The sequence below is a fragment of the Scylla paramamosain genome, chromosome 9 (assembly GCF_035594125.1).
Source record: "Scylla paramamosain isolate STU-SP2022 chromosome 9, ASM3559412v1, whole genome shotgun sequence".
Lineage (NCBI taxonomy): Eukaryota > Metazoa > Arthropoda > Malacostraca > Decapoda > Portunidae > Scylla > Scylla paramamosain.
The window spans coordinates 25975133-25987500 of NC_087159.1; the positions used below are offsets into that span (position 1 = coordinate 25975133).

Sequence of the window (12368 nt, forward strand, 5' to 3'; positions counted from 1 at the left end):
CACACTCGGGTCTTCCACGCCTGGACTCAGAACCAGGACACGCTAAAACTTGTAAGAACCATCTCATTTCTTCCCCCACCTCGTGCTCTGAGAAGACAATAAAGTGAGGGTGAGGAGGGAAGTGTTAAGTGAGGGGCAGAAGGGTAGGAAGTGTTAAGGTGATGGGGAGACAGAGGGAGGCGGTGAGGTAACAGGAGAGGGAAGTGGGTAGGTGAGGGGGGGAAGGACTGAAGTTGCCAGGAAAGAAAGCCTTCTCTTTTCTCCTTTTTTTTTTCTCTCTCTCACTTTTCAGGAAGTATATAAGGTGAGGGGAAGGGAAGGAAAGTACCAAGAATGTTCTCCCTCTTTCCTTTTCTCCCTCGTACTCTGAGGAGTGAGGGGAAAGGAAGGAAGGAAAGGAAGGAAGGAAGGAAGGTAAGTATTAAGAAAGAAAGCCTTCCCTTCTCCTCCCCTTCTTTCCCTCACATTTTAAGGAAGAGGACGCGCTTGGAGGTGAAAAAGGGAAGAAAAATACTAAGAAAGCCCTCCATCCTTCCCTTCCTTCCCCCCGCACTTTGAGGAAGCAGTGAAGGGAAGAAAAGAAGGAAAGAAGGAAAGGAAGGAAAGTGCGTGCTGTGTGGCGGTGGCTCTCCCCTCCCTTTCCCTCGCACGTTAAGGAAGCAATAAGGGGAAGGGGGAAGGAAAGGAACGAAAGTGCGTGCCGCGTTGTGTTGGTTCCTTGCGTCTCCAGGAATTTCAATCGTAAGAACAAATGCCTCTCTTCGTCCTTGTCGTTCCTCGCCACTGTCGCCTGTCACGTCTCTCTTTCCTTCCCCTTGTAATCCTCCGTGATTTTTATAGCGTCATTAAAGTGGCTGATAATTGCGCTATGCTCGTCTAAAAATGTTTCCCCTTCGACTTGTGACGATTGAATGACACTTGTTGCTTCATGTGAGTAAACTAGATGATTTTATTGAGTGAGAATTGTAGTGTGGGAAGTGAGAGGTTTGGATTTGTCAGTCTCTCCTTTCACTGTCAGTTGCGTCCTTGGAGTCAATGCTGTGAACTTGCATTTGTTTATTTCATTAAGGTTACAGAGGAGCCGCAGCAGTGAAAAAAATTGAATAAACGTCACTATAAAACTCTCTCTCTCTCTCTCTCTCTCTCTCTCTCTCTCTCTCTCTCTCTCTCTCTCTCTCTCTCTCTCTCTCTCTCTCTCTCTCTCTCTCTCTCTCTCTCTCTCTCTCTCTCTCTCTCTCTCTCTCTCTCTCTCTCCGCTCCCCCTTCCCCCTCCCCCTTCTCCTTTCCCCCTTCCCCTTTCCCTTCCTTCCCTCCTTCCCTCTCTCCCGTAAACACTCCTCCAGGAGTCGGATCGATACAGCAGCGTTCCGCAGGGCTAGTGGTCACCCCCGCGGAACAAGCTGGTGGGCGGCGCCTCTGGTGACGCCTGCGGGACTCCCAAGATGACGGCTCTTCCGGCGCAGGGAGGGAGGCGAGGTGGAAGAGGAAAGGAAAAGAGGGGAGGTAGCAGGAAGGAAGGGATTTAAAGAGGAATTAGGAGAGAATAGGAAGTATGCGAGTTTTAAAAGGAATAGAGAATGAAAAGAGGATGAAGAGGGAATGCAGAAGGGAAGGATTTGCAGAGTGGTTGGAAGTAGTAGTAGTAGTAGTAGTAGTAGTAGTAGTAGTAGTAGTAGTAGTAGTAGGAGATAAAGATGGTTTAGAAGTAACAGAACATGAAAAAGAGGGTAAGTGAGAGGAAAGAGAGAGAGGTGGTAAAGTGGGAAGGTAGAAAAGAGGAAGAAGAGGAAAAGTGGGAGGAATTAAAGGTGGTAAGGAGGGAAGGTAAAAAAGAGGAAGGTAAAGTGGAAAGGAAAGAGAGGAAAGAGAAAGGAAACGAAGAAGATTGGGAGGTGAATTTAAGTGAGTGAGGTTAGAAAGGAAAGGAAAGAAGATGGAATGAGGAAAAGAAACTAAAGAAAAATAAGAACTGGTTAAGTTGAGAAGTGTAAAGTTACTAAAGGAGTGAGTGAGAGTGAATGAGCGAATGAACGAAGGGAAGAAGTAGAAGGAGGAAAGGAGAGAGAAGGAAGAAATAGGGAGTGATGAGAAGAATGAAGTCAATGAGGAAAGAGTGAGTGAGCTAAGGGAAAAAATAAAGTGAATGAGCGGAAGAAAGAGAAAGAGACTGAGATGAAGAAGGCGAGGAAGGAATATTGGGTGAGGGAATAAGTGAGTGAGTGAGTGAGTGAGTGAATGAACGGGAGAAGTAAAGAGAGGGAGTGAGGGAAGAGATTGAGACCATGAGATGAAATAGTAAAGCGAGGAAGAAGCATCGAAAGGGTGAGTGAGGGAATGAGTGAGGCCGCGGTGATGCATTGTGTTCAGAGTCAAGTTCAGGACCACAGAGAATCATTATCAAAGGATCGATGTCTTGTGAGTGTACACGACTTGACTCGCGTTTGTAGTGTTGCTGTTGTTGGTGATGATGGTGATGGTGGTAGTTTTTTTTTTCTTTCTTTCTCTCTTTTTCTTTTTTTTCCCTCCCCCATTGTTGTAGTTATTGTTGATGACAGAGTTTGTGTTGCGGTTCTCTCCTAATCTAGCCGTACCCCGTTTTTCCAGGCATGTTTTGCGAGGGTGCGTGGTGGGCGTGCGCGGCGAGGCGTGGCTGCATTGGCTCCATCAGGGAAGACCTTGAGCCCCGCCTGTTATTTCTCTGTGCAGCATTCAATTTGCTTTCCCGCTATCAGCATGCGCCCCGCCCTCCATCCCCTCCCCTCGTGCCGTCCCGACCCACTTAGTGCACGCCGCGTCCTTACTAACAGATTATGACCACCCGTTCCATCCACTCCGCCCATGCACGTGCTGACCTCACTAACACACCAAATTGTTACTATCTACCCTTAGCGCTTCTCGACACCTCCCAACACAGCCCTATCCTCGTTAAAAGCTCCCACCCACCACCTCAGTAACCCACCAGACTACTACGATCGACCCTTATCCCCCTTTCAACATGCCCCAGTATAATTTTGATCCCGTCACGTGTCTTAGAGCTCCCGTGTTCTATGGTTCTATGACAACACCCCCATCATGTGCTTCAAGACGCCCCTCAGTTTCAATACACCCCTCACTCACTCACTCACTCACTCATCTACCTGTAATCATCGCCTCACACCTCCCGCCTCTCCACGGACCCTGACGCGCGATCTTGTTCCCTAATTCTTTGCATCATTGAGTACCGGTGATGTGTCAGGCTCCATTGATAACGGTGGCAGAGAAGGGTATGTACCATATTTGGTGGTGATGGGAGGTCACGGGTCTTTCCTCTCATCTTGTGCATCATTGAGTACCGTTGATGTGTTGACACGCCACTGATGAAGGTGTCAGGAAGGATACGAGAGTTGGTGGCGAGGTAGTGATTGAAGGCCACGATTTATTAGTTAACTGACTCATCGTTCTCTAATCCTGTGCATCGTTCAGTACCGTTGATGTGGCGTTGCTCTCCCTTGGTGGTGAGTGCGTCAAGGAGAATACGAAATCTGATAGTAAGGCGAAGTTACGATTCACTGATCTGGTTACTGACTCACTGATATTGACAGCAGGATAGCGACCATATAGCGCCGGATACAATATGGTTGAAAAGATCAAATTAGGAAAAAAATTTTGAAGTAAAGTGTTGGGAAAAATTCGCGAGAGAGGTTGATTGTTGGAAAATGCGTGGGATCTTGTAGTAATGATGGAGGGACGGCGTGAGACCTTGTAGTAATGACGGAGGGAAGAAGAGCGACAAAGTGGAAGGGTCACGGCGTCTTGTATCGCAGCGAGGATGGAGAGGAACCTTGGCTGGAGCACATGCAGGTGGCCAAGTGTGACGCCAAGTGAGCCTTTACGTAAGCCACAGCTTCCTCCCCGCGTCCCTCAGAGCCTGCCTGGGGACTCGACAGCACAGGCACCACCACCACCACCACCGCCACCAGCAACCCCGCGACACCCTCACTTTGATAAGCACTCTATTTAATCAACTGGGAATTTTAAATTGACCTTCATTTCGGGTTCCCTTTCATGATTAAGTTTTTGTTGTGATGGAGCGGCAAAATAGTGGGCTTTTTTCTCCTCTTTTTGTATCCTTGGTCGGCTTCCATGTACACGAAAAAGCGAAAAAACAAAGCGAAAAAGAGATCATCTGTAATAGAAGGAAACAACGCGTAACTTGTAGTCAGCAAAGAATCTACATTTGTATATATGAACAGCTTTGCCTAACATTTAAGCGCCTTGCCTCCACTGCTTCTGACAGGCCCCAGTGGAAGTTATTGTGGCCTTCAAGGATGTTTTCGTGATTGTAGTGGCTCTAAGAGGGATACTACGCCATCACTGAGAGAGATGCAAAAAAAAAAAACTATTAACCATACTCGTAGCATCAAAAAAAAATAAATAAATAAATAAATATAAAATAAAAAATAATGAAAGTCCAAAGCATTTAGAAATACTACTTTAAACGAAACACTAGAGAAATAAAATCCTCCTCCTTCATCCTGTGCATCATCACCACTACGGTCCCTCTCACCAGTTCTGCCTATACAGCACACTGCTCTAAGGCCTCAATGCTGCAGCACCGACGCTTGACCTGCAGTATTCTGAACCGGCTCTAGTGGAAGTCGTAAAGGTTTTCAGTGATGTTTTCATGATTCCAGGGATAGATTAATATGAATCTACATTATCGATTAGAAAAGTCACCCATGAAAACCCGACTTATCATCTCTTTGGCCTTTGAAAATTGTCGTGATGAAAAAACAAAGCGGAATGTGAACCTAAGTCTTCAGTCAAACAAACACACACACACACACACACACACACACACACACACACACACACACACACACACACACACACACACACACACACACACACACACACACACACACACACACACATGACTCTTCACTCCTCGTCCCCGTGTTCCGTGCTGTCCTCGCCTTGATCTGTGTTTGATGAGCGTCAGAGAGTCAGGGTCGCGGCGCGGTCCTCCATGCGTGGCGCGCTGCCCTGATTGCCTCGTCAGCATGGTGGTAGTGCCGGGAAGCATACGCACCAGCCAACAGGAAAAGTGGTATTATGGTATAGTTTGATGCATTATCGCCCCGCTGTGTGTATTTGTGTGTATGAAATTGTGTACATGCGTGAATTTGCTGTGTGGTTTTTTTTTTTTTTTTTATTCAAGCACTTTTCGCGTGAAGGTCATTGGTGTTTAAAATTTAAAAAAAAGTGTTAGTGAAAAATAAATATACTCGTGTGTGTGTGTGTGTGTGTGTGTGTGTGTGTGTGTGTGTGTGCGCGTGTGTGTGTGTGCTCGGGGACAGTGACTCCGGTGCATGGAAGGGAAGGGCAGAGGCAGGCCATTAGTTTGGCCAGCCAGGCGTCATCCTTTCCCTGACGCCCCTGCACCTCGCCCCGCCCCGCCCCTTACCACTCATCCTGACGGTATAAGATATCAGTCATTCCCATCACCACACGTACAGAAAACACCTCCTCCTCCTCCTCCTAATTCTTCTTCTCTCCTCCTCCTCCTCCTCTTCCTCCTCCTTCTTCTCCTCCTCCTCCTCCTCCTCCTCCTCCTCCTCCTCCATACGACCCATCGCCCAGCCCCGTAACCCTCTTTAATTGACTGGCACCTCACAGCCATCGTCTTATTACGTTCCCATGCTGATAGAGTTAGATTTGGAAAGAAACCGGAAGAAATTGGTCCTCGCAAACGGTGGCAGATGATTGGAATAGACTCAGTAACTTCAGTGTTCCTTTTTTTTTTTCTCCTTCTTCTTCTTCCTTTTTGTTGCATTAGCCCTGTGTCCCTCTTACTAAAAAAAAAAAAAGGATAAACAAATAAATAAATAACACCATTACCAACCCACACCACACCACCTAATACCTTCTAACATATTCCCTTTCCGTCTCTACCACATCTAGTGCTTAAATCACTTTACCTTAGGACAAACAGCCTCAACGGATCTATCTACTACTGTCTGTTCCTTCTCTCACAACCCAACCTTGCATCCTCCCACACCACCACACATTCAGATAGATCCCTTTCCCATCTCTAACACACCTTCTTAGGATCACTATAGCTTACGACAGTTAGCCTCATAAGGACGATAGATCTACTGCTGTGTGTTCTCTTGATATGTTTTCATGGGCTCCGTCTTCGCCGCTTTCTCTGTTCCCTATGTTCCCTTTCAACTGCTTTATGTTCCCGTGTGTTCCTTCCCTCTCCACCGCCTCCCCAGGTGTGTTCCCCTCCCGCCGCTCCTCGCACGTGACTGGACGAGGCGCCTCCACCTTGCGACACTCTGAAGCTCATCGACCCGCCGTGATTGGCTCGGGGAGGGAAGGGAGGGCGAGGCGGCGAGGGTCGGTGGAAGAGACAAGGGGAAGAGGAAGGGAAGAAACTCATATTCTTAAACACTTATTATTTTCCAGAGGGCACAGAGGTGAATAGTCGCATTCCAGTTGGTGCTTTCCTTAGAGATAATGCAGAATGCTCGTTAAACCATCACTGCAGTCGTATGAACAGCCTTGAAAACCACCATCAGCGGTAGTGGAGCTTTTTTTTTAGAATAGTCGAAAAAAGACGACGAAATGATTAAGAAGACGACCCATAGAGGCGCGGGGAGTTAAGACAAAGAAAGGGATATTCGGACAAGAAGGAGAGAGCTGAGGGAGGACAGGATGAGGAGCGGTGAGGAAGAAGGATGATGAAGGAAAGGGAGTAAATGGAGGAATAAGGGGATAGAGAAATTAGCAAGGAAAGAAACCAGGAGAGAAAGACAGGGTGAGAAGAGAAATAGCAGGAGACATTTCGACATTTCTCTTCTTGTTCTCCTCCTCCTCCTCCTCCTCCTCCTCCTCTTGTTATCTGTTTAATCTCCTGGTGTCTGTTGTTTCTATCTATCCTCATGCATTGCTCCTGCTCCTCCTCTTCCTCCTCCTCTAGTATCTTCTCCTCTGGATATTTGTTATTCCAATGTATTCTTATGTATTCCTCCTTCTCCTCCTCTTCCTCCTCCTCTTTATCCTCTTCTTATCAGTTTAATCTCCAAGTCTCTGTCATTCATTTGTATTGTTACGCATTCTTCCTCCTTTACTTCTGCTTGCTCCTCTCTTTCTCTTCTCTATTATTCCTTTATATTCTTATGTATTCCTCCTCCTTTTCTTCTTCCTGTTCCTGCTCCTCCTCATCCCTTGTCCTCCACCCCTTGCCCCTCGCCTCCCCTCCAGTCCTCAAGGCCACGGGTGTTCCGGGAAGGCGGCGCGTCGTCCTTTCATTAAACTCCTTCATGAGGTGTGGCTGCTTCAGGGAACACTGGACCGCACTCTAAGACGTTACGATACCTTACCTTTGCTTTTGACAGGATCGGGGGAAGTTATTGGGGTTTGCAAGTGTGTTCATGGTTCTAGTGGTAGTTTAACATGCGTTCTGTGCTGTCGGTGAAAGAAATGGTTATGAAAACGTGAATAGTCATCGATGTGGGCTTTGGGAATAGTGTTTTGTAAGTGGGGTTTAAGTGTTTTGATATGCAGAAGCTCATGTCTCTTTAACGTGTATTTTGTGTTTTCGGTGAGGGAAGTGGTCAGGAGAGTGCGACTAATTCTCTCTCTCTCTCTCTCTCTCCCTCTCTCTCCTCTCTCTCTCTCTCTCTCTCTCTCTCTCTCTCTCCTCTCTCTCTCTCTCTCTCTCTCTCTCTCTCTCTCTGTGGTCTTTGGAAATAATGTTTTATGAGTTTTTTTTTTTAAAGACTTTCGACATTTAGAAGTTTACGTCTCTGTTTGACCTGAATTATGTGCTGTCAGTACGGAAAATGCTCATGAGAACGCAACTAATCACCCTCAGTGGCCTTTCGAAATAGTTTAATGAGTTTTTTTTTTTTTTTTTTTTTTGTCTGGTCTAGGACAACAAAAAATACATAAAAAAAGTTTCTCTGAGCGACAATCCCAAAGAGTTCAATCAGAAAAGGACATTTGAGAAGTCTGTAAGAGTTTCGATATACAGAAGCTTGTGTGGTGGTGGTGGTGGTGGTGGTGGTGCTGGTGGCCTGCCTGTCGTGTGTAGAGAGGGACGCTCCACGCTTTTGTTAAATGTGGGGTGGAGTCACAAGCTGTTCATCCCGTCAGCTCTCCCACTCTCACTACCTCTTTCTCTCTCTCTCTCTCTCTCTTCTCTCTCCTCTCTCTCTCTCTCTCTCCTCTCTCTCTCTCTCTCTCTCTCTCTGATGATGTTTTGGATCTGTCTTCATTAATTTCTCTTCATCTCATGTATTGCAGTCTATTCAGTTAATATTCAGTATAAATTTTAAAATCTTGTTTGCTTAGTAGATTTATTCCTTTATTTTTAGTTCGTATCATTTATTTTATAACTCGTTCTGGTTCGATTGAAAAATTTGATTTACCTTTATTGGTTGTCACATCAATTGTTTTTTTCTTTTACCTATTTTTTTTTTTTTTTAGAACCATCTTTTTTTTCAACAATTCCTCTTTGTTTGAATTATAAAGAAAAGGTGGCGTTTGGTTTATAAAATTACTCTTCCTTTTTAAAAACCCATTTACATCATTATTCATATTGTACGGCTTTCCTTATGAAGCCCTTTTTTTATATAAGTCTGACTGTAAAAGAGATAAGAAAATCAATTAACAAAAGCTAGGATCGAACAAGAAGTGTATGTGTGTGTGTGTGTGTGTGTGTGTGTTTACATGTTACCCATTATGACCGTGACTGGGTTGACAAGTATGTCATCCTTATCAGCTTAGCGTGGCCTGCCCTTACTGTTCCTTATCGAGAGTGAGGGGAGGGATGGGAGGAGAAAAAGTGAGGGTAAAGGTGCACGGCTGGGGAGTCACAAGGAAAGGGGACACTGTAACCTGGCGAAGGAGGAGAGAAGGGAAAGAGCCCTAACACACGGGGAATCAGTAATGAGAGAGAGAGAGATCATTGAAATTAGAGGGGGAAAAGAAATGTGCATGGTACTGAAGTGATGGTTTGGCTCAGCTTGGTGGGTCATTGTTACTTGAGATCACGAAGGAAAACAAAGGAGAAACAAACAGCACAGGAGGAAGGTTAAAAAAATGAGTCCATGAAGGGAAGTGGGAGTACGTCTGTGTGCGTGTGTGTTTTGTGGTAATCTTTTAGTCTACGATTTAATTAACTCACAGATTGGTCGTGGAAAGAAAAGGGGTAGAAAAGAAAGGATCGTTGTGTGTGTGTGTGTGTGTGTGTGTGTGTGTGTGTGTGTGTGTGTTTGCGTTTTATTGTAGGTCATTCAGGTTTTGTACACGTTATTCTTGAGAGAGAGAGAGAGAGAGAGAGAGAGAGAGAGAGAGAGAGAGAGAGAGAGGAGAGAGAGAGAGAGGAGAGAGAGAGAGAGAGAGGAGAGAGAGAGAGAGAGCGATACACGGAAGCCATAAATAAATCTCAGCACACCTTTGATTGAGAGAGACAGCAATATTCGTGTTTTCAGATAATCACTGTTCACGTTTCCCGCTCAACTCGGAAAACACTAACACTGAATTGCAAGTCACGAGTGAGAGTTTGGGGAGTTTAAAGAAATGTTCAGAAAGAAAAAGAAAAGATATATATTATCTACGCCTCTTGCCACGCCCTTGTGGAATGTACTACGAGCCACAGGGACCTACCGATACCTCTTCGTCAGGCAGGTGTTCCTCGCTTTGAGTTCTACCGTACTTCTTTCGTCGCTTTAATAGTTAATAAAATGAAGTTAGGTTTGGTAAGATTAAGGCTATGTTATGTTATGTGAGATTATGTAAGGAAAAGTTAGGGTAGATTAAATTAGGATAAGTAATATAAGGTTTGGTTAATAGGTTAGGTTAGGTCAGATTAAGTTGATGGTTCAGAGAAATTAGAAGGATAGAATATCTGAAGGTGGCTAAATTATTTTACTACTAATGAGAATATGACACTTTCGTATGTTAGATTATCTTTAGTAAGGCATGGTTAGGTTCTAAATGGATCAACGAAATGAGGAGGGTGGAATATCTGTAGGAGACTAAATTATTTGACTACCAATGAAAGTATGAGAGAGTTTCAGTAACACCACACGAGTTTACAGACCAAGAATAAAACAGTAGACATTGGAAAGCCTTAACCGCTCCATCACTCTTAGTGCCAGTGGTGTCCTTCAGTACTGTGCTCTGAACCTGCATCAGTTTCAAGTTTATCGAATAGAAGAGATACATTACACAGGGTTGGGGTGGGAGGGGATATGGGATGATGAGGGATAAAATCCGTGAAAAAATACCAGCATAGTTCATTAAACTTGAGGAGCCAGAACAGTCAGTAAAAGGGCAGATGATTAAATCTATGTTGTGTTTGCCGCTGCTTTCGTGGCATTGGTGGATCATCGAGGATGAGAAGGACAGTGAGACTGCAGGCAAGGTGGTTTTGTAGGAAACTCAGAAAATTATCTTTCGTGCATGTACTCTATATAGAAAACCATATTTGCTATCGAAAACTTACCTTTCATCCCACTTCTCTCTCTAGATCAGTGGTTCTCAAACTATGGGTCGCGAGATCAATTTTGATGGGTCGCAGGGACACAGGAACATTATCATGCTTTCAGTGTTTCATTGTATTTCAGTTACTTAATTGAATTATTTTTCTTTAACCACACAAAAATACTTTTGTTATGTATGTTCATCTTCCCCCCCACCTCCCTCCTCCTGGGCCCCACGTAATGGTGTCTCTGACTGCTGTACACAAGCTGTACACATTATTTATTTTTTTCCAAAATAAAGTGTATATATCATTGTACATTTTCTTTCTCTTTACTTTACTCTGGGTCGCGAAGGAATGAAATGTTCCAAATAGGGTCGCTCATGAAAAGTTTGAGAACCACTGCTCTAGATCATCACAAAACAAGACCAAAAAAACGTCACTTACCTTTAACCTCGTCTTCATCTCGCCTCCACCACGATCACTCCCCTCCTCCTTCTCCTCTCTCTCTATCTCACACTTCTCGTTATCTTCTCTGGTGTTCCTCGCGATCACGGAATCCTTCTCATGAAGGAGACCCGCCGGCAGCACCACCACAACGCACACTGCAAAGTTCTACCGCCCTTCAGGTTCGTGCTAGGAAGCTGCGCGGGGTCAGCACATCCTCCCTCACCCGCTCGGTTCGAAATCTGGCGGGCGTGTGAGTGCTTCCCCTGAACGCCTCGGGGTAGAACTGACGGCGCTGTCCCTCCCTCTCGCCTTTCACTTGTTGACGCGGCGCTGCTCCCTCCCTCGTTGTCATGGCGACGCGACCGCCAATCACGGCCCACACCTGCTGGCCTATGAACGGACACGGACAGTGGAGATGGTGGTGGTGGTGGTGCAGTGTGGTGTGGTGGGTGTTACGCCATGATGTAGGTAGGCAGGATGAGAGAGAGAGAGAGAGAGAGAGAGAGAGAGAGAGAGAACGATAGACAGGGACAGCGTTTCAGACAGATAACCAAGCAGACAAGATTAGTTTCAGACGGTCGCACACCGAGACTTCAGACGATGAAAAAAAAAAAAAAATACACAGACAGACAGACGGGAAGACTGACGACAGAGGAGGTTAATGAGAAAGGGAGTGAGGCAAGACGAGAGTGTGACGCAGGGGATGTTCAGGAAAAGAAGAAACACTACCACACATCCACCGCGATAATGGATAACTTAATTATTTCCTTCACGTCTGGCATCGCTGCGGTGGGCGGAGAGAGAGAGAGAGAGAGAGAGAGGAGAGAGAGAGAGAGAGAGAGGAGAGAGAGAGAGAGAGAGAGAGAGAGAGATCCACACTCTACACACACATACACACATCCACACACCCACAGAAATCCTTACGCATGAATTAGGTAACTCCTTCCTTTGTTTTTCCTCGTCCCTGAATTGATACCATTATACCACCGCAGGAATGAGCCCTCCCCTACTCCTCCTCCTCCTCCTCCTCCTCCTCCTCCTCCTCCTCCTCCTCCTCCTCCTCCTCCTCCTCCTCTTCCTCGCGGCTCGATGGACCTCATTGGGCGTGCAGGGGGGGCGTGCAGGCGAGGGGGGCGGCGAGAGGCGTACCAAGGGATGAGGATGCCGGCGGAAGCTTTACAGCGAGGTCACCGTTATGGGTTGTTATGTAAAACCACAGGTATTCTCTCTCTCTCTCTCTCTCTCTCTCTCTCTCTCTCTCTCTCTCCTCTCTCTCTCTCTCTCCTCTCTCTCTCTCTCTCTCTCTCTCTCTCTCTCTCATAAACATAATATCCAATTTTGGAGAGGATGTGAGATTTGGTGGTGGGTGATAGATGAGAGAGAGAGAGAGAGAGAGAGAGAGAGAGAGAGAGAGAGAGGATTTCACATAATGCCCAATCTC

The 12368-nt window shown here is 45.9% G+C and overlaps 1 protein-coding gene and 1 long non-coding RNA gene across 13 annotated transcripts in view; one reads left to right on the forward strand and one right to left on the reverse strand.

Annotated features, from left to right (window-relative positions):
* Positions 1-11514, reverse strand: part of LOC135103765 (uncharacterized) — a 78801-nt gene extending 67287 nt beyond the window's left edge. For 2 of the 12 annotated variants that reach the window (XM_064010467.1, XM_064010466.1), the window contains exon 1: positions 10925-11514. In XM_064010467.1, the coding sequence (XP_063866537.1) occupies positions 10925-10942 (18 nt within the window). In that variant the 5' untranslated portion in view covers positions 10943-11514. The remainder of the gene's footprint in view (positions 1-10924) is intronic. The other 10 variants (XM_064010464.1, XM_064010465.1, XM_064010470.1 and 7 more) reach the window with 7 other exon arrangements.
* Positions 1-12368, forward strand: part of LOC135103773 (uncharacterized) — a 59248-nt gene that overhangs the window by 23774 nt on the left and 23106 nt on the right. The window lies entirely within an intron of this gene.